At 54.4% G+C, this 19,837-nt stretch overlaps 1 protein-coding gene across 1 annotated transcript in view; it reads right to left on the bottom strand.

The window, feature by feature from the left end:
* Positions 1-2,698: 2,698 nt before the first annotated feature.
* LOC131210558 (fibronectin type III domain-containing protein 3B) overlaps positions 2,699-19,837 on the bottom strand; it is a 28,504-nt gene continuing 11,365 nt past the window's right edge. Inside the window, exons 2-5 of the mRNA XM_058203822.1 lie at positions 11,316-11,503; positions 6,517-6,823; positions 3,297-6,448; positions 2,699-3,223 (exon numbers count right to left, since the gene is read on the bottom strand). Of these exons, the coding sequence (XP_058059805.1) occupies positions 2,699-3,223; positions 3,297-6,448; positions 6,517-6,823; positions 11,316-11,503 (4,172 nt within the window). The remainder of the gene's footprint in view (positions 3,224-3,296; positions 6,449-6,516; positions 6,824-11,315; positions 11,504-19,837) is intronic.

Here is a 19,837-nt window from a genome sequence, read left to right as displayed (position 1 = left end):
TCTTTCTTTCTTTCTTTCTTTCTTTCTTTCTTTCTTTCTTTCTTTCTCTCTCACTCTCTCTCTTTTTCTACACATCACGGTTAAGAGCTATGAGACATTTAGCAATACTTTGCGATTAGATTTGCGTGTGTGCATTGTTGTTCCGTGGTTGCGCGTTACCTGTTAATGTGGATGAGTTTGTTGTTGTATAAAATTGTTTTTAACATTTCTTAACGTTTTGTTGCGGTGTGTTGTTTGTTTTGGAATTTATATCTATACATGCTAGTCATTGTTGCATCTTTCTCACCAGATACGGCTTCACTTCTTCGAATTGTCACGATTCAAACGCACCAAACGCACCGATTACCTCCCGCCTTTGTGTGCCTAATCCGAAACCCCCAGTGCTGATTTGGTGCACCATTCGGGAGAATAGTAAAAACAAAAACATATTGCATCGATAAACCAACCCGAATTACAAAAAAAACACGTGCACGTGAACAAGGCAGGGAAGTATATGAAAACCCGTGTGCGTGTCCGGATCCGTCTGCATTCGCAATCGATCGCGAACACGCGAAATACTAGAGACTAATACGCACTCACGTAGCTCGTAGTGCACCGGAACGGGAAATTATCTAAGAAATAAATTTAAATAAATTGCACAAATTGTCACAACGAAAGCTATAAATAAAAACGTAAAAAATGCACTTCACAGGCTTTCAAAAATACCTCGTCGGGGCACACAAAACAGGCCCACCACCGTCACCCCTCGGGTTCGGCATCGCACTACTATTGCACCGCGCGATCGCTTCGATCAGTGTCCTTTACGCCAGCGAAGGGCAGTTCATCCGGAAGGCTTTCACCGTGTAATGATGTGTGTTTGCGGAAGACTCGCGCGACGGATCGGAACGAGAACGGAACGTCAGCTTAAGTACAGGAGGTTTCCGCTCTTCCACTGCCGCTAAAATTTCTACCGATTTGGGGGGTGGTTCGGTCCTGATTCTATCTAGCTGTCACGGGTCACGGTATGTGTTTGTTGTGTACATTTTTCCGGTGCGCAAAAAACTGGAATTCCAACACCCCGGTGTCGTCAGACGATCATCAGTGTAAAGCAATTGGTGGTTAAACATGGTACAGGTATAACTTTCTGTTAATGGAATGCGTTCATTACCGGTCATCACCAACAAACCTGGGCGCGCTCTCGCTCCAACAACCACCTTATCATTTATCATGCCATATCTTTTAATCGTTATAGTATTCATAAAAAAAACAAACAAAAATGATGGCATATTTCGCTATTCGTCGTTCGTTCGTTGTGGAAAACTATTTCGTGTCCCCGTGGTGCACGTCCGCTCCTGTTAAAACTTCCGGCTGTTTGCTGCTGAAGCGACAGTGACCGCACAGGTGGTGACCATTGCTATTATTTTTTGTTTGTCCTTACGCGCTACTAGGAGAGATTATGTGGTACGAGTGGTGTGTTTCGGGGGCTCTCTCTCTCTCTCTCTCTGGGGATGCGGTGTTGTTAGAACTTTACTGTCACAGCGTGTCCTTTCACAGTGAAAGAGAGGGCGTCGCGCTCGCTTCGGGGGGGCTTAAGACCATTAATAATACTTATGCGTGTTGGAGAGATGTGGATGAGAGTGTCTGTCCTCTATGTTTTGCACGTTTTTATCTCTTTTCGTATAGATACCACAAAAAAGACAGGAATTACTGGTAGAATGTGAAAATAGTCCGCAATAGCTACTACAACACAGAGAGAGAGCTAGAGAGAGAGAGACTGTGCAAATGTAGGATAATTTACTTTAATATAGTTTTCGCATCAAACGCAAATGCTTGGGTTGCTGGCCTGGCCTGACCTGCCGGGGGGGTATTTCTGGGGCGTGGGTAAGTAGCATTGACTTGCAACAATCACTGGAACTAAACGCACAATCGGTACCGCCGACAGTGCATCAATATACGCGCGGTACATGGAGGTCCCTGGCAGCCGGGGAACCGCGCACTTTGTCCCCCAAAAACAGAAACTCCAACACAAGAGCCAAGAACCAAGCACCACATATAAACAATATAGCAAATGTAACAAATTCCCGCTACGAGGAAGGCGCTTTATCGTTTACGGGCTCTGCGAATTCCGAACGCGATGGCCGGAACGGAAGCCATTCTTTTTGTTTGTTCTTTGAGAGTTTGAGATTTTTGTTATGTTTCGCTTCGGCACTCTGCGGACAGCCTTTGTTCCGCCCCCTGTCTCTCAAGCAATACGCGGCGCGTAGACCGTTCAACGATGCGGAGTGGAGTAACGTTTGATAACGCGATAAGACGCTGGGGGTGATAATGATACAAGCGCGCAGTCGGTCAAATATATAAGAGATTGGTCGATCGGGAACAGGAGTCGTAGCGTCCTGTTGCATCATTGTTGGGGTGGAGTCTGGGACCGCTTGATGACCGTCTTCGCTTCGGTATCGGTATAGAGTGTAGAGTGTTTTAGGTGCGCACACATCACATGATTCGTATTTCGTGTATTTTATATTTTATAACATTGTACGTTCTTCTCTCTCAATCTCCCTCTCTCTCGCTCTCTCTCTATCTTTTATCGGCAGATTGCACAGTTTTGCACGATTGAAACGATTCTCTTTGCGAGCTTAGCGCGGATTAGAGGCAATTGGGCTTGGCTCATCATCCCCCGGCCAACCATTCAGTGGGTAACAGTCCGTGACTGGCCGTCCGTCTACTTGAGGAAAGCGGCCACGATGATCGACAGCAAGAAAAACACAATCACAAAGGCGACCGCCTTGCTGGAGTCGGGCTCGAAGAACTGCTGCAGCTGGCGCAGAGTCGAGGACGCAGCACTGCCGGTCCCACCAGCACCGCCTTTCGTGCCGTGATGTCCGGCCACCTCCGGTCCGTACCCGTTCGGGTTGCCCGCCAGCAACCCGCCAGCCGAAGACTTACCGGTTAGTATCAGCTCACCGCGGCTGTTGACCACGTTGCCCTGGAACATGGTCCGTCCGTCGACCTCGTCGGCACCGTTGCCCCGTTGCTGCCCACTGCCAGCTACTCCGCCGAGGGCACCCGAGGCGGACCGTCCCACACCGACACTGCTGGGCGTTAGGTGGTGGTGAAGAACCGGTGAAAACTGACCGCTCACGTGATCACCGTTCTGTCGGACGCGCACAGGACACACCTTGAACGCGTAGCTGACACCATACTGAAGGTTATGCACGGTAAACCGCGACTCGGGACCGCGATAGGCCTATGTGGGAAGGAAAGAGGATTTACGGATTACGGTCCAGTTCGAGGCAATCGGTCACACCACACACGTTTACCTGATGAAAATCTTGGTCCTTAGCTTTGGCCATCTGCAGAATGTACTCGATCGGGTCGGAGAACGGATTGTTGCGGCTCGTTTGCCATTCGATCGTCAGCGAACCGTGGCGCATGTCCAGTGGTGCGCCACCGGTGGTGCCCGCCGCGGGGTCTACGCACACCCTCGGTGCCTTGATGCTGTTCGGAGAGGCTGCCGTCGTGGAGAAGGTGAAGCCCTCGGAAAAGTCGCCCTTGCCCGCGTGGCGCGATTCCACGCAGATGCGGAACGTGTAGCCGGTGAGCTCGTGCAGCTTCGCCACCTTGCAGGTGGTCCGGGTGCCGGTGTACACACTGTGGAACTCGCCCGTCCGATTGTTCTCCATCTCGACGTAGTAGCGCGCCAGATCGAGGTTCTTGCCTTCGCCCCAGCGCAGCTTCAGGTGGGCGAAGCCGGCCTGGGCGCACTCGAGCTTCGGTGGCTTCGGTGGCAGTGGAGCGGTGGTGAATTTGATGAAATTAGAAAACGGCCCGGTGCCGATACTGTTCACCGCCTGTATCCGCAGCTTGTACGTCGTCTCCGGGTGCAGATCGCCGATCAGCAGCATGTTTCGGTTCGACGCCGTCGACGGGTCGGTGGCCACTAGCGAGGAGTTGCTTTTGTGTCCGGCGCTTTTCGAGGAGTGCGCCGGGCTACCGGACACCGACAGGTGACCCAGTCGCGGTCCCACCAGCTTACCACTGTCCAGCGGCAGCGGTTCGTGCGGCTCCTCGTCAACTCCCTCATCGCACGATGACGCACCGCTTCCGACGGACGCTTCCTCGTAGTCTTCGTCTTCCTCGTCACCGGCTGCGGCGCCGACGGAGCCATCGTACTCTTCTTCCTCCTCGACCGGCGCCGTCTGCCGATCGGCGTGGGCCGCGGCCTCGCTGGCACTCGCCGCGTCGGTCGTGATCAGCCGATCGCCACACTCGATGTGGTACTGCGTGACAGGCGACCCGTTGTCGTGCGGTGTCTGCCAGCTAATAAGTATGCTTTTGGCCGTTATCTTCTGCTCGCCGATGGTGGGAGCGTTCGGTGGTGCAGCAGGCATCTGCTGACCGATTGGCACCGAAAAGCGCGAGCTGCCGGCCGCGTTCACCGCACACACCCGGAAGAGGTAGCGCCCGAACGGTTGCAGATTGCGCACGTCCGCGGTGCGGTTCAGCCCTCGGTACACCGTGTGAAAGAGGGCGGCGACGGCGGCACTGGTGTCCTCGAACTCGGTCTCGGACACGGGATCGGCACTGGATTGAAGAATGTACTCGGCGATCGCTGCTCCATTGTTGGGCGGTTCGGTCCACATCACAGCTAAATGCGTTGGCGACTTGAGCGCGATCGTGAGATCGCAGGGCGCAGCCGGGGCCGTGGCACCCGCACTGAACCGGAACTCCTCCGACCACGGACCGGCGCCGATGCGGTTGATGGCCCGCACCTGCACCGCGTACTGGCCACCGGGCTGCAGGTCCTTGGCGACGCAGAACAGTTCCTTGCCACGGTACACCGAGCTGCGCACCTTCTCGTCGTCCTTGCCGTTCGCTTCGACCTCCATCTCGTACTCGAGCACCGGCGTGCCACCGTTGTAGTCCGGCTCCTCCCAGGCGAGACAGGCCGCGTACGGGGTCGGCGGCGATTTGCAGAACGGTCGGGTCGGCTGCGACGGTGTGACCGGTTCCGTCGTTACCAGGCACGGCTCGGAGAACGTGCTAATGCCGCCCGGACCCTCGCACAGCACCCGGATCTGGTAGGCCGTGCCAGGGTTGAGGCGTTCGATCATCGCTTCCGACTCCTTGCCGCTGTACACGCGCTCGTACAGCGCCCCGGAGCTGATCTCCAGATGGTACAGCATAATATCGGCCCCACCCGTATCCTGCGGTGCGTCCCACTTCACCTTGAAGCTATTGGCGTGCACCTTGCCCTTCACCTGCGGCTTCGTCGGTCGGCCCGGGCACGTGGGCAGCGTGCGGAACACCACTTCCTCGCTCCACGGGCCCCGCCCGTTATCGTTTTCGGCCCGCAGCCGGAACTGGAATGTGGAGGCGCGCCGCAACCCGGCACACTCGTACAGCGTGTCCGCGCCGGTGTACACGTTCCGGTAGCCGTACCCCTGGTCGTCGTTCATCTGCAGCGTGTACTCCTCGCACTGCGACCGACGCTGCCAGGCGAGCCTTAGGGCGGTGGCCGATGCCTGGCGTAGCGTCGGCGGGGCGGGCTGCGCCGGTGCGCTGCCGACCGTGCTGTACTTTACCAGATCCGAGAACCCGCTGCGACCGAACTCGTTCACCGCCGACAACCGGAACACGTAGTACGTCGACGGGAGCAGCTTGTTGATGGTGAACTGCTTGCCCTTCGTCTTGCAGACCTCCACGAAGTCGTACGCGTAGCAGGGCGCACGCACCGTCCCGCTGCCCTTGCCACTGTCGTACTCGAGGATGTAGTGGATAATGTGGGACCCGTTATCGACCGCAGCGTTCCAACGCAGCTGCAGCGAGTTCTTGGTGCGCGCGAGAAGCTTCGGCGGCGCCGGCACATCCGGTTCGCAGCCGGGCGTCTCGAACACCGTCGCCTCCGTCGGCTGCCCGTGCAGCTGCTCCAGGTACACCTGCAGCCGGACGGTGTACTCCTGGCCGGGGCGCAAATCTTGCACCTTGCACGACAGCGACTCGCCCTTGAAGATGCTCTTATACTTGTTCTCCTTGCCGTGGTCGCTCAGTAGCACCTCGTAGCGCAGATCCTGCACGTTGAACGGGAGCGGCTCCGCGACCCCATTGTTAGCACCGGAGCCCGGCTGCAGCGAGGGCGTCGGCGGCGACCACTGGAGCAGCGCCGACCGGGACGTGATTTCCGTGACCTGCGGGCACGGCACCGAGCTGAGGTGATCGACAATGATTGCCTGCCGGCTCTCCTCCTCCTCATCCTGGGCGCTCGCGGACAGTTCTTCCTCCGACGGCGCCACATTAACAGCGGCCGCCAGCAGTGTGGGCGCGCCCGAGCTGAGCACGGTGCCACCACCGTTCCGGTGGTGCACGTGATTAGGCAGTAAGTGGTGCGAAGGGTGCGCCTTCCTCAGAATGCTGCCCCCGTTCTGCTCGGGATGCTTACGGGGCGAGTTGATGGGCGGCGTTGACGATGCATCTGAAAAGAATGAGTTGCGAACCGTTAGAACCTATGCCGTTCAGCCATCGTCCATATCCGTCCCATACTTAATTCGCTTCGTTTCTGGTCCAACTTTCGGTGCAGCTTCGAGTACTGTCGCTGGGCTCGCTCGTCCTTATGGTAGCTAGTGTTGGTGTGCGGTGGCGACGGCGAATGGGTCACGTTGCCCTGTGGTGGTGTGTGCAGAACGTGCGTTCCGCCGCCCGCTCCTCCGCCTCCCGCGCCACCACTACCCCCGTTCGCTCCGGCACCGGCCGCCAGCAGCTGGGGCGGATACATCTGTGGCGCTCCAGCACCCGGGCCGGTCTGGAAGCTCGCAATCGGACTATAGAACGGTGCCGTCGTCCCGTTGAGCTGAAATGGAAGCAAGTGACAGAAGATGGATCAGTACGACAAGCCAACTTTGATGCCACACTGTCTCTCCACTATGAACTCTCGTTGCAACCACACGCAGTAAGCCACGCACCGTAATCACCACTCGTGCCACAGAGGCTTTTTCACCGGGCCGAGACGGTTCCATTGGGCACGACGGATGGAAGAAAGTTTAAAAAACAAAACACCCTACGATGGTGACCACAGCAGCAACAGAAACAGCTAGAAGCTCGGATCGATAAGTGGCCCCGATATAAACACAATCACTTTATAGCGCCCCTAAGGTCCCAGAATGGTGTAGATAAATGCGGTTTTCGATCCGCGCGGCAGCAAGTGACACGTAGCTACTAACCCGCGGAACACACCGCGGCTCGTACATTACACCACGACGCGCACGGCCTCCGTGTGTTGTTACCACTGATAGCTCCATTCGTGCTCTCTCTCACACACCCTCTCTCGCTCTCTCTCTCTCTCCATCGTGCTTATTTTCAAAACAAATGGATGCGCCGATTGCTTGTGATCGGCGGCTGCATCAACATTCTCACATCTCCGCGGCCACGTCCTCTTGCTGGCCGGGGCGATGTCTTTAAAGAGTCCGCGCCTCTTCGGTAAACACAGAACCGCCAGTGGATGCAAAAATGCCGTGCTGGCAAAAGTGGCCACGTATGTTTCACCCGGGTGTCTGTGTTGGTGGTGGCATACCGTTGATAGGCACCCCGGCCGGCCGGCTGGCCGGCCAACAACAAGTTTCGCGCTGTTATCAGCGTTCCACCTGCGCAGTGCCAAAAGTTCAGCAAATCTGCTGCCTGGAGGCCTGGCCGCAGTTCGTACATGGCACGCTTGTCCGACACCGGAAATGGGGGGTTGCTTCGCCGACTGCGATACGCACCGAGTGCCCCGAGTACAATTTGGCAAATTGCGAGCCTCCGGACGTTCTGATGTCATGTTGACCAGCACACGACTAGGTGACGCCCGAACGCCATCAATTAAAAGCTATTACATTAGACCGGCCACCAGGCATCAACAGAGTGTGGCCCAGGGGAACTTTCTTGGGCTGTATCTAAGTGTGCCTGAGTGGCAGGTGAAGCATGTTTCCGGTGCCAAGGGTGTGCCCAGTTAGTGCCGCAGCTTAAGGGGGGGCTTTAGATAACGGGCCCAAGCCATTGGGGGGTTCATTGACTATCTCTTGATGACTTTTACTACTTCGTTGGCAGAAGAGAAAGCTCGACTCGGCGTCATCCCGTAAAAAGGCGTGATTAAAACCGAAAACCCGAATTTGTCACAATTCGCGCACAGCGTAGCCGCCACAAAAGGCGGATGTTACGTGCGGAAAAGCATAGCCCCCGGTGCTGGTGGTGGTGGTGTCAGCAAATTAGTTCTAGTGTGACTGTCCTCTAAATACTTCACCGCATCGTTTTGTCTGTTTTGTCCAAAAAAAAGTGTCGCCCAAAAATTATAGCCCACCCCGTTGGCAGCATAAAGCATTGGGAAAACAGCGAGAAAAAAGCCGTTCCATCATCAACACCTTGGGGCTTGAATCCCGACACGGTCCGCACCACGAAATTGGGCTCAATGACGGTGCCACTTTTTGGGTGTCCAACCGCCAGTGGGGGGGGGGGGGTCTGCTGCCCGCTCTGGCGCTCGAATTTATTGTTGAACTTTTATTTCAAATCGATTGTCTCCGCGAGCTCCGGACGGTCCTGGTTACCGGGGGGAGGTTGTGCAATTTTACCCCAAATGGCACCGCCACGCCACGCAGAAAAAAAAAACGGAAAACAATTCCCTCAAAGGTGTCGGCTGCGTAACCGGGGGGCCATTAGCCAGATGTGGTGCAAAAACTAGCGGTTCCGTCACCGGCACCGCCGCCACGCCACCAACACGTCATTGCCGCCACTGCCGGCCAAGCGTCATCCTCACCCAAAACACTCTCTGGCCCACTATTGTTGGCCGCGGTCGGCGCACACACAAACCCATACACACTAAATTAACAATCTCTAAAACAAACAAAAAGCGCCCGAAATTCGGGTTTTAACCAGCGACACCTATAATAATGGCATTCAGCGGGCACACGCGACCTTGAGGCAAGCCACAAAAATGCAATTCGGTTGCTGGAACTGCGTGTGGCCGGCTTCCTTCCCGAATCGGCCACGGCACACGGCCGATCGACCTCCGCGCGCCTCATCACGGATGCAGAGTGGGGCGCGCGCTGCGTTTGTTTTGCGCGATGCGCAATAGCCGAATTCCCGCTCTAATGCGTTGCCGGGGGGGGGAGAGTTTGGCATTTAGCACGGATCCACGGGGTTTGTTTTTTGTTGGTGGTTTGAATTTTGGCCATACTGCGGCCAGTTTTGCAGGTGCGCGCGCTGCATCCACAATCCACACCACACAGCAGCAGCAGGCAACCTTCGCGCGGGGCTTAATTATGTGAGCCTCGGGCGGATCTCTGTCACAGCCGCCGCAGAGAGTATTGATGATGATGATGTATGATGACATTTGGACATTTTCACATTTATTGTGACATTTCGAAGCAGAAGCGGACAAGCGGGCTGAAGTGAAAGGCACCACCCGACAGCCACCCCACCCGGGCTCGGCTATCGGGTTGTGGGCCGACCATCGCTTGGTCGTGTTCGTTCGAGCGGCTCTGGACGGCCTCTTTCTTCCTGTATTCAATCACGTATCGCGAAGAAGCAGCCGGCGCACTTTCTAACACCCGGGCCAACCGGGCCGCTCCGACCGACCGGGGTGGCCGGCTGTTGTGTGTGCTTTATTGCGCCAATGATGGGGAGCAATTACGCACCAACAGCCGAGCCGAGTCGCGCCGCGACAATGTTGCGAGCGGAGGCCGCATCGTGGAACACAGGAGGAAGCACAGTGCGTTGTCGATTATAATTGTTCGGTTTCTAAAAAAAAACATAACATACACAGCAGATACGCGACAACAGTGGGAGTGATAGAGGCCGGCCCTCCAGCGCTCCTATCGCAACGGGACCGACATTTTTAGACTCGCAATAGCCCCGGAGGAGCTGGCGGAGGACTGGAACTGCCGCTATGGCCTACGGAGATCGTGTGTGCGCGCGCATCATAATCATAATCTGATCAAATCCGGAAGCAACACTTCCTCCCGCCCGCCCGGAAGAAGGCAGGCAGGAGCGCGTGTCGGGGAACGGATGTCGGAGAGACAAGCATCAGCAGCAGCAGCACAAAAATGTGCTTCGCTGAAAGTGATGGCGTGCTGCACGTGGTCCGGGGGATTCGGCGCACTTTGGTGGCCGCCGTAATTTTGTTGCCGTAACGAGCATGCTGTGTGCGCGTGTATGTGTGGCTAACAAAGCGGAAAAAATGCAAGCCGTACGGAGTGCAACGGAGCTGCTACCGACAACAACCCGCCGGCATCGGCGTTGTTGTTAAGCGCGATCGTAAAATGATACTTTTTCCCTATTTTTATGGCCAATTTTTACAGACCATCAAACCCGGACCCGGACCCGGTGGTCAGTGGGGCCCGGATTGCACGGCGAGTTTAATTATCTCCTGCCCTTCGCTGCTGCACCATTGCTCCCTTGCTCGGTTGGTGATTAGTGGCCACGGCTGCGAATGCGGAAATCAGCCAGCGGAACACAACAGCGCGCGCGCCCGCGCCCAAGATCAGCGGAATCATCGATATCAACTGGCGAGAGGGACGCGTTCTTTGGCCGCTTCCTGGAAGCTGCAGACGGTGCGTGTGCGTACATAAAATCTTCTGAAGGCCGCCAGGTTCCGTTCCGGGGAGCACGAAACGTTCTTCGAAGAATTTCGCCGGGCGCTATAAATATAAATGCGCGCCCCGTTCAAGTGCCATAATTTACAGTTTAATGCGATGCGATCGAAACCGAACAATCGAAGCCTCCAAAATATCGGCACACCGGACTTTGGAGGGGCCGCCAATAAACATGTTTGAGAGTTTACCATGTACCAAAAACACGCGCCTACCCGGAACGGGAACTCTGTGTGCAGGAGAAAACTCGGAAGCTTCTCATTTCGCGCTGAATCATAAGATTTGCACTTTTCTTTAGCGGGCAACTTCGCTACGCAACTTTTCAAGGAATCCCCTGGCTCGCACCACGATCATCAAACAAATTAGCATCAATCCCGGTGGTGGTGGCTAACTGCGGACCGGTCAGAGCTGGATAATGTTTAACGGCGCGCACACACGCAACGCATTCTCCGCAATTCCAGGCGGCTTTCGAAAAGTGTGAATTTTCAGCCGATCAACAGGCCAGGCCAGGCCGGCCGGGAGAGAGTCAGTGTTTATTATAGATGATGTTAACCGCTAGGGGCCCGCGTTCCGCGAACCATCGAGCAACGGGTCTGGGTGAGAAACATTGCCTGCTCTGGCTCACCGGTTAATTCCTCGAAATTTGCTCAATTTGTGCTCAAACTTAAACGAAAGTAAAGATTTTGCGGTGAACAGAGGTCGACGCGGTTGGGTGCTACTTACGAATGGCGGATGAAGGTGGTGCTGCACACCGCCCTGGCCGAGCTGCTGCGGCTGGGTGGACAGGATCACGTGCCGCAGCGTCCCATTTTCGTCCACTATCTGCTGCATCATGTGACCGTGTGGAACCTGCATCGGCATCGCCATCGGTGGATTGCCATTCTGGGACACCATCGGGAGCGTTACGGGACCTGCAACAAGTGGAACAAAACAGAGACCGGTACATTAGACGCTAGCGTGTTAGGGTCGCAACAAGTTCTCCACTTCCACAGACAATCCTGTGCGCGGCTCTTTTCTTGTTTTTCTGTCTTTATTTAAATCTTAAAATATCCATCGATCGCGGATTCGTGACCTGATTTCTCCTCCGGACGATCGGATGCGCCGAGCGCGCGCCCGCGAGATATTGTTATTTACGTATGCACTTCTTTAAATCCGTCGGGCAACAAGCGGGCGAGCTGAGCGAAAACAGGCCGCGGCGACGACCGGTGAAAGAGGTCATGTAGAAAGAAAAATAAATAAAACGCCCGCCTTCCGTGCCCGTCGCGCGGCGGCATTCCAGGATACCCCTCGGCAAAAGCCAATGGACTAATACGCCGCACTTTGCAGCGCGCGAAAAGACGTAGCGTGAAGAACCGAAACATGCGCCCGCGCGGGCGCTCATACTTTCGCGAAATCTCCCGCGGTTGATGGCCCCTCGAGAAAGAGCGTGCGTGCGTATATGTTGTGGCCAACAACAACAAAAACGACGGCGACGACGACGACGAGACTTCCATTTAGCAAACACCTGAAGAAGGCCCAGGTTTTTGGCCTTTGTTTTGCCGCCGTCATGCCCGACGACAACGACGACGCGGCCGGAGAAAAATGCAAATTTTGATGGATTGATGGATGGAAGTTAAAGACCTCATAAGCCCGGCTCAGAAGTCTTGCAGTGATCGCACCGCACCAGGGAGATCATAAAAACCAATCCGGCGACAGGACATGCACCAGACGCGCGCGGGTCTGTGTCCACTCGCAACGCGCAGCAGACGCCACGACACGCCACAAGCCATCATCATGACAACGGTCATCGTCTCTCCCGGGCGAACATTCCCATGGGGTCGCGAATTGACACGTTGCTCCGGCGGCGGCGAGAGACCAACGAACCTTGGGCCGCACCGGTCCCCGAGCGGACACACACATATCCACGGCGGAACGCGGATGGACCTGAAGGAAAAAAAACGGCCGCACCAGGCACACACCCGAGAGGGAACACGAAAACGGAGAAAAAGCTGGGAACGGCGGCGGGCCCGTCAACAACGCGTTGCTAATTGACACTAATGCTGGCGGTGGTCTCTGGGAGTTTATGGTGGCGGCGGCGCCGGAGGTCACCGGGGGTTGGCCACTAGCTGGACCAAACAACGATGCGGCGCAACGATTTCCATCGAAACTCCTGGCGGACCACTATCTTTTCGGTGGGACCACCACCGTCTGCGGGCAGCGATGGATGGCCTTCGCGACCGGGAAATAGGGAAATCATCGGATCGATCGGGTGCCACGTGGCTGGTTAAGTGGGTCCTCCAGCGTACGAGGGAGCGATTTGATGAGCGTTCTCTGACCTCAGACGGACTTTAAACGGAGGCAACTCGGCAACTTTAATCTTCACCTGGAAAACGGAAACTCCGATCAGAGGCGCGTGCAGACGACGACGCGTAGACGATTCGCATCCGCTTGCGCGGTGCGCGGTGGGCCGGAAAATTGAGGAAAAACGGTGCGGCCATACACACAGCAAACATGAACCATAACCATCGCGGAGCGAGCGGTCAACGAAACCAGACCAACCCGACCCAACCAACCGACCGACCGACCGACCGTGGCCCTCTCTCTAGCCAGACCAGACGGTCATTAATATTTTGTGTTTATATACACAGACAAACTGCGCTGCCGACGACCCTCTGCACGCCATCCTGCCAGGATCCGGCATACAGAGAGACAGTGAGAGAGGGACAGAGAGAAAGGCCAACAAAGAGGCACGCTGCGGCGCAACTATTCGCCAGGTCCCGGAGAACCCCGAAAAGCGGATTCTCGCCCGCCCCTCGCCGTCTTTTGCCACCCTCTCTCTCTCTCCCTCCCACTGCGAGTGTCTTCGTTCTTGCTTCTGCCTCTTCTCCACGTGACACTAGCTAGCTCCCGGTGCGCGCCCCGAAACGCCACGGAGAGAAGATGGCGAAACCACCACCAGCGCCGCCGCCGGAGCATAACTAATCAAGGTCATTATTTGCACAGAGTACAATCAACCCTTTTGGAGTGTGTGTCCCCAACGGGGAGTTCTTGCTCCCTCTCGCTCGCTCGCTCGCTCGCTCGCTAGTTTGTCTCCGTGGTCACCTTCAAACACGGGTGGCTGGCGAGGTGGTTTTGGGTTTGGAGCGACCGAGATCCGCCCGAGAACTGCAGCAGTCGGTCGGCCATACCGTACTCCAGACCAACCCCGAACCACGCACACAGAGATACACCCGATTGCGAACCAGTTCTCGCCCAAGGAACCAGTTTCAGTCTCTCCATCACCTCTCGTCGTCGGCCACTCGTGGCAACCACCAACGGGATGTGTGGTGGTCCAGTTCAAGACGTGGCCACGGCTCACCCAGAAAGCAGAAGAACAAGCAGAAGAATGGCAACTCCTTCTCTTCCATGCCACAGCTGAGCACCGCAGAACCGCGCGGGGTTCGTCCGCCTCTCCCCCGGGGAGTGCTTTACCAACACACCGATATGTAGAACCCGGGGAGCATCGGCATGGGAAGCAAAAGCGACGCACGGAACATAGTCGCGACTCTCGACACGGTGGAGAAGAAAATGAAAACAAACGAACGAAGGAAAACGGGAGATCCCGGATCCCGGATCCCGGATCATATGTGGCAGTCCTCTAAAGACGCTCAACTGGCTCTTCAAGGACCCCAAAGGGAAACGGAGAGGCCCTTCAGGCCGGGAGGCATTGTTTTAAAGGGATGCCTGGCCGTCAAATTCCAGCGCCCGTAATAGAGAGGAAAGATACCTCTTGGGGCCGCGAGCGCCATCCATCCCTTCTTCCTACCTCTCACACCTTTCTTTGGGCCGGGGCCGAGTCCCGTTACCGGGCCCGACCTACAGCTTCCGTTTCTCGTCTCTCTTACATCGAACAAGCTCTTCGAACGCTGCTTCTTCGTGTTCTTCGCGTGGCGTCTCTAAGCGTGCCCAAAAAGGGAATGCCGCTACTTTCGGGGCCAAGAAGCGATAACTTCCGCAGAGCGGCGTGAGTTGAAGTGTGCCTGTTTTTTCGCTCCCATCAGATGTTCTTGTTGACGTCGACAGTTGGCAGCCGCAGGCGAACCCCATCTGTGTGCCGGTGGAGAATTTCTACGAATGATTTAATCCGGATTTAATACTGTTTCCAATGGATGTGGCGAGCTCTTCAACAATCTCCTTCAACTTGCTCCAACGGGGGCTTACTAGGATCGCACATTCTCGGACGGTCGCAATCGCGCAACTTTCGATGGCAACTAGGATCGTGTTTAAGGCTTCCGTCAAGACGATGCGTTTCGACTCCTTAACGAAGGAAAACTACTGGCGGGAAAAACCACAACCGACACAGGTTAATTAGGCAATCGGAGCGTGCGATCAAATGACACACGAGCCCCACAACCGCGCCCTTCGATTCATCGGAAAAGAGTGGCAAAAATCGTGTCACCAAGTGGCGGGTCACCGCGAGAAGTTTTAGTTGCGCCACTAGATTGCGCCAGCTATCTTGTGGTTTTTCCCCACAGACCGATGACTTGTTCGATCCGTCGTCGAGCAAAAGCGAGTGATTCATCTCCGTTGGACGGCAACAAAATCATGAAGCCGTCACGTAATCTCATCAGCGTCCGGCAAGCATGCAAATGATGCACACGATCGGCGACGGCCCTGTTTGCCCTGTAAACATTTGCTCCAATTCCAGTGCACTCCACCGCACCATCGTACCGCCCCAGTCCTCCGGGTCGGCTAAAAACATTGACCAAAATATCATCACGACTACACGTGGCAAATTTTCGGCGTCATAAAGAAGCGGCGCCAGTAGAAACCATGAACACATGGGTTGGAAAGTCTCGGGCATAACTTTCAGTTATTTTTAAAACAATGGATCAAAAACAATTTTGTGCTTTAATGTTACACTGCTTCTTGATGGGAAAAGTACCATTCAAGCGAAGCACTAGCTTGAAAATTGTTATAAGGATTCTGCTCCATTAGAAACAACTTGCATAAAATGTTGGTTGGTGCTGACTTCAAACAGAAAACATTACCAAAATTCCAAAACGTCATTTGGAATAATCGCTAAGTGAAGTTGCGCTAGTTAGCTGACATTCTCCCCTATTATCAAACTCGTACAGTCGAATCGAGTGAAGTTCTCGTTCTCCATTGTCGAACTCGTTTGCCGGGATCGTTTGCACGGTTTTCAATTCGAAGCACCGAGTGCGAAATGTGCTAAAATGTGCTAAAAAGTTTAAATTTGAAAGCTTGTCAAGCTCATTGAGTACGAACTGTCATTTTTGTGGATTTTTGTAAACATTGCACACACAGATACACATACACAAATAGCAGTTCATATGTGCGTTCGATTCTTGCTATTATATTTCTGAAATTTTTAGTCCGCGTTTCTGATGATTTCAACGTTTCCGATAGCGATAGTAACAATGAAAGAACTGAAAATACAAAGATTCATCGCAAAATGTTGTTATGTGAATTTTACAAATTGAATTTTTCTTCACCAAAATATATACTATCTTTGAAAATATCATTATCTTTGCACGGCGCAGCATAAACAATACAAACTAATTGATAAAATCAAAGACATCCTAACAGAACTACTCTTTCCGTAGCAAAAAGTTGACGGAAGCACGTTTATCAAATTCGAGAACTCGATTGAAAACCATAATGCGATGAGAACTCGATAGATCGAAAGAAAAAGTTCATCCAGTTGAAAGCCCCCGTTACGGAAAGTCGATCGACTGCCGCGATAGCAAAATGAACTCAAACGAACGTTTGAGTGAACTTCGTGATCGAGTTCGAGAATCATAATAGAGCCCATTGTAAAGATATCAAAAAACGTGTGCGCTTCATATTGCATGCGCATTGCACTGTTGACCAGCAACAAGAACGTGTTGATGATTCTGAGCAGTGTTGGGTCATATTTAAACGTAACAACCGGCATCTTTGCCCCGATAGGTGACAATCGGTGAAACATGGAACCATCACTTCACTCCGGAATCAAAACGATGCTCATCTCAGTCCAAGATCCAACAGCGAATATTATATACCGTTGTTGGAGCATTTTCCGGCTCGAATGAAGAAGATATTGGTCTCGACTGGGATTACGTTGATGAAGCCCAATTTTGAACCAAATAAAAACGCCTTTCTTTTGTAGGGCCGGAACTTTTCAGCCCATGTGTGTTAAACCATGCTAAAAAGATTTGCATGGCTGATGTACCCTCGGGGGCAGCCGTAGTTCGTAGTAAAAATTGGAAAAGAAGTAAACACGGGCCACCGAAACGAAACGAAACTTTGCTCCGACCGAGCAGGGTACGTGGCCGTGTTGCCGTCATCGGTAGGATGTGAATCCCCGCCCGACCGTGTCCGACCCGACCGGAGCCCAGCATGCCGGCCTTTCCGTGGGCGCTTCGAAGAAACGAGTTTTGCTACCAATCTCTGCGCTCGCGTCTGTGTGCGTGGCCTATGTGTGGTGCAAAGTCTATGCTCGGCATTAAAGTCGCCACGACACCGCGACGACGACGACGACGACGACGACGACGGCGAGTGGCTGAGCGGAACGACCTTTAATGATAAATACTTGCTTGCTCTGCGCTCGCGGCCCCGTCCCGTTCCCAAAGAGACGTGTCGTCTTCCTGCTGCTCCAGAGGCTCTTCTTCCACATTCCCCGTTAGGTGGTGAGGTGAGGTCTGTCCGCTCCCGCTGCCTAAAGTCGCTTAGGGAGCCCGGGAATGCGAGAAGTCGCGACTCGCGAAACTCCTCCCCAACACTTAAAACTTTACAATCGTGCGCGCCCCGGAGGATTCTGCCGCCGCCGCCGGTGGCGCCCCATCCTCGACCCCGAACCAGTTTGAGGCTGTCCGTTCTCGGGTTGGGTCTTTCCAGCAATCGATCGATCGCGAGCCGATGCACAACGCCGCGACCGATCCACCTACAACCGGAGGGAGCTGCGATTTGTCGACGTGTCACACGGCGCGAGGCGCGATCGACACGCACACCACCCAGTCATCAGTTGCGCCAGTCCTTTCGTGAAATTTATTCGTTAATTTTTTGTTGCGCTCCTCTATCGGAATCGATGGCCACCCTTTCGAGACACGATCTGGGAGGAACCCCAGCAACCACCACCAGAGCAGACTTGGAGAGACTGGAGAAACACACAGGAAACGGCACGATCGAAAGGTTAAAGGAGAAGCAAAACTCTGGCTCGGACCCAATTCCGGATGATGATGATGGGTTCTTGAAGGTTAATTGGTGGAAGTGGTCAATGTTGACGCAAACCCGGCCAGCCGGCCGGTCAGCCAGCGCAGTTTCAACATAATATCCCTCTGTCCTCTCTATCTCTCTCCAGCATTCGACTAATGAGGATTATTTACAGCTTTTCCGGTTCGCAGCGAAAAAAGCTCGCTGTCCGCTGCGTGGCCGATGCCGACGAGACTTGTGTGGCTGAGAAAAGTGCAAATTTATGTAAAGTGCACCCCAGGAGAGGGTCCAGTCCTTGATTGTGTTCCTTTCAAAGGTTGATGTTTCGAAAACCAACCAACCAAACCCAACCACCGTGGGTTTCCCAAAGTCCCCCAAGAGAGAGAGAGAGAGAGCGAGACTATCGGACGGGAATTCTCGAGAGCTACGCGATGACCTTTGGGGCACCCAGAATGGCGCAAGACGAGACTCTGGAAATTCCACAATCGGACATCCGGGCATTCTCTTTATCTCTCTCTCGCTCGGTGGGCACGATTGAGTGCATCAAAATATTTACATTCATAAATATCCCCCCACACAGCAGCGGTGGCTGTCAGCCGGTGTCAGTGTCCGAGATTCCGAGAGATCGGTTGGCCATCGGGCAGGATGCACCGTGTGTTGTGGCGCAGTTAACAAAAGGCCGCCAAGAAGCGTGAGGAGCGATAGGCGCGAGAAGATTGATGACCGACCGCGATCGCGGGTCGGGATCAAAGTTCGGGGATCGTCAGAAAAGCGCAATCCTGCTGAGTGCCTTGCAACAACTGATCAAATATTCTGTGTGAAAAATATTCTCCCAAACTGCAGCGAAAATAACGTCGGCGTCCATTAAATTTTCGTTGACTTCACAGACAAGCCTACGCCAGTGTAGATAGAAACAGCCTCTGGTAGAGTTTGTGTTCCCAACAAACTAATTAAAATGATCGTACTTTGTCTTCGAATTAACGGAGAATTAACGACGAGCTTTCCGAGTGGACTCTGCACCAAATCGACACAGATAGTTGCATAGGCGGACGACATTAGTATCATGTCTCCAGTCACAACTGTTGGCCACAGAGATTTTTGAGCAAACGGGACAGAGCAGCAGAACAGGCCGGTCCTTAAATAAACAAGGATAGAACACAAAACCGAACATATTTCTCTATATTGCCCACAATCAAGTCAAAGATAGTGCACAGACAGGCCAAACTAAGATTATACAAGACGGTAATCCGTCCTGTTATGGATCGGAGAACTGGGTCCTGACTCAGTCTCAAGAAAGCAGATTCAATGCTTTCGAATGAAAGATCCTTAGAAGAATCCTTGGCCCAGTGAAAGATGGAGCGTTTCGGAGGATCAGGCATAATAGAGAAATCTATGCAATATTTGATGATCCAGCAGTTTCTGTCGTGATGAAGAAACAAACATTGTCAAGTCAAGGAGGGAGTCAAGGATTCCAAAGAGAACGCCCGTCGGTAGGCCTAGATACAAATGGGAGGACAGTGTCCGCAAGGCCAACGAGGATCTGCTCGGAAACTGGAGGAACAGGACCAACTATGACGATGCTGGTGAGGACTCCCGTAGGAAGCAGGCGCTCCGCTGGCCTCTCGCGCTCTCTTACCGTAGTCGTGGACCGGGCATATGTGCGAGTGCTGGGACGGGGGTGGCGGGGACCCGTAGTCCGGGTGCGGGTAGTAGTAGGTCGAGTGGTCCGAGTAGTACTCGGCCCCGGTGTACGGGGCGGCCGCGATGAAGATGCCGCCCCCGGCCGGGCCTCCGTGGCCGTTCTCGTGCGGGGACGGTGCCGTCGTGATGTGCACGTGCGGGCCGGCGTGATGGGGCGGTGGGGGCGTCGGTGTGTGCAACGGGTGCTGATGCGGATGATGTTGCTGCTGTGGGTGTTGTTGCTGTTGCTGTTGCTGTTGCTGTGATTGCTGCTGGTGATGGGGTCCTCCCAGCAGTCCGGCCGTCGCCCCGGACCCTCCATTGCCGCCGGTGACGGGGGAGTGCTGCTGGGACGACGGGGACGGCTGCTGGGACCCCGGCAGGCTGTCCGA

Source organism: Anopheles bellator, chromosome 2 (assembly GCF_943735745.2).
Source record: "Anopheles bellator chromosome 2, idAnoBellAS_SP24_06.2, whole genome shotgun sequence".
Taxonomy (NCBI): Eukaryota; Metazoa; Arthropoda; class Insecta; order Diptera; family Culicidae; genus Anopheles; species Anopheles bellator.
The sequence above is the reverse complement of the archived record's forward strand: the minus strand, read 5'-3'. Positions and strand labels throughout refer to the sequence as shown.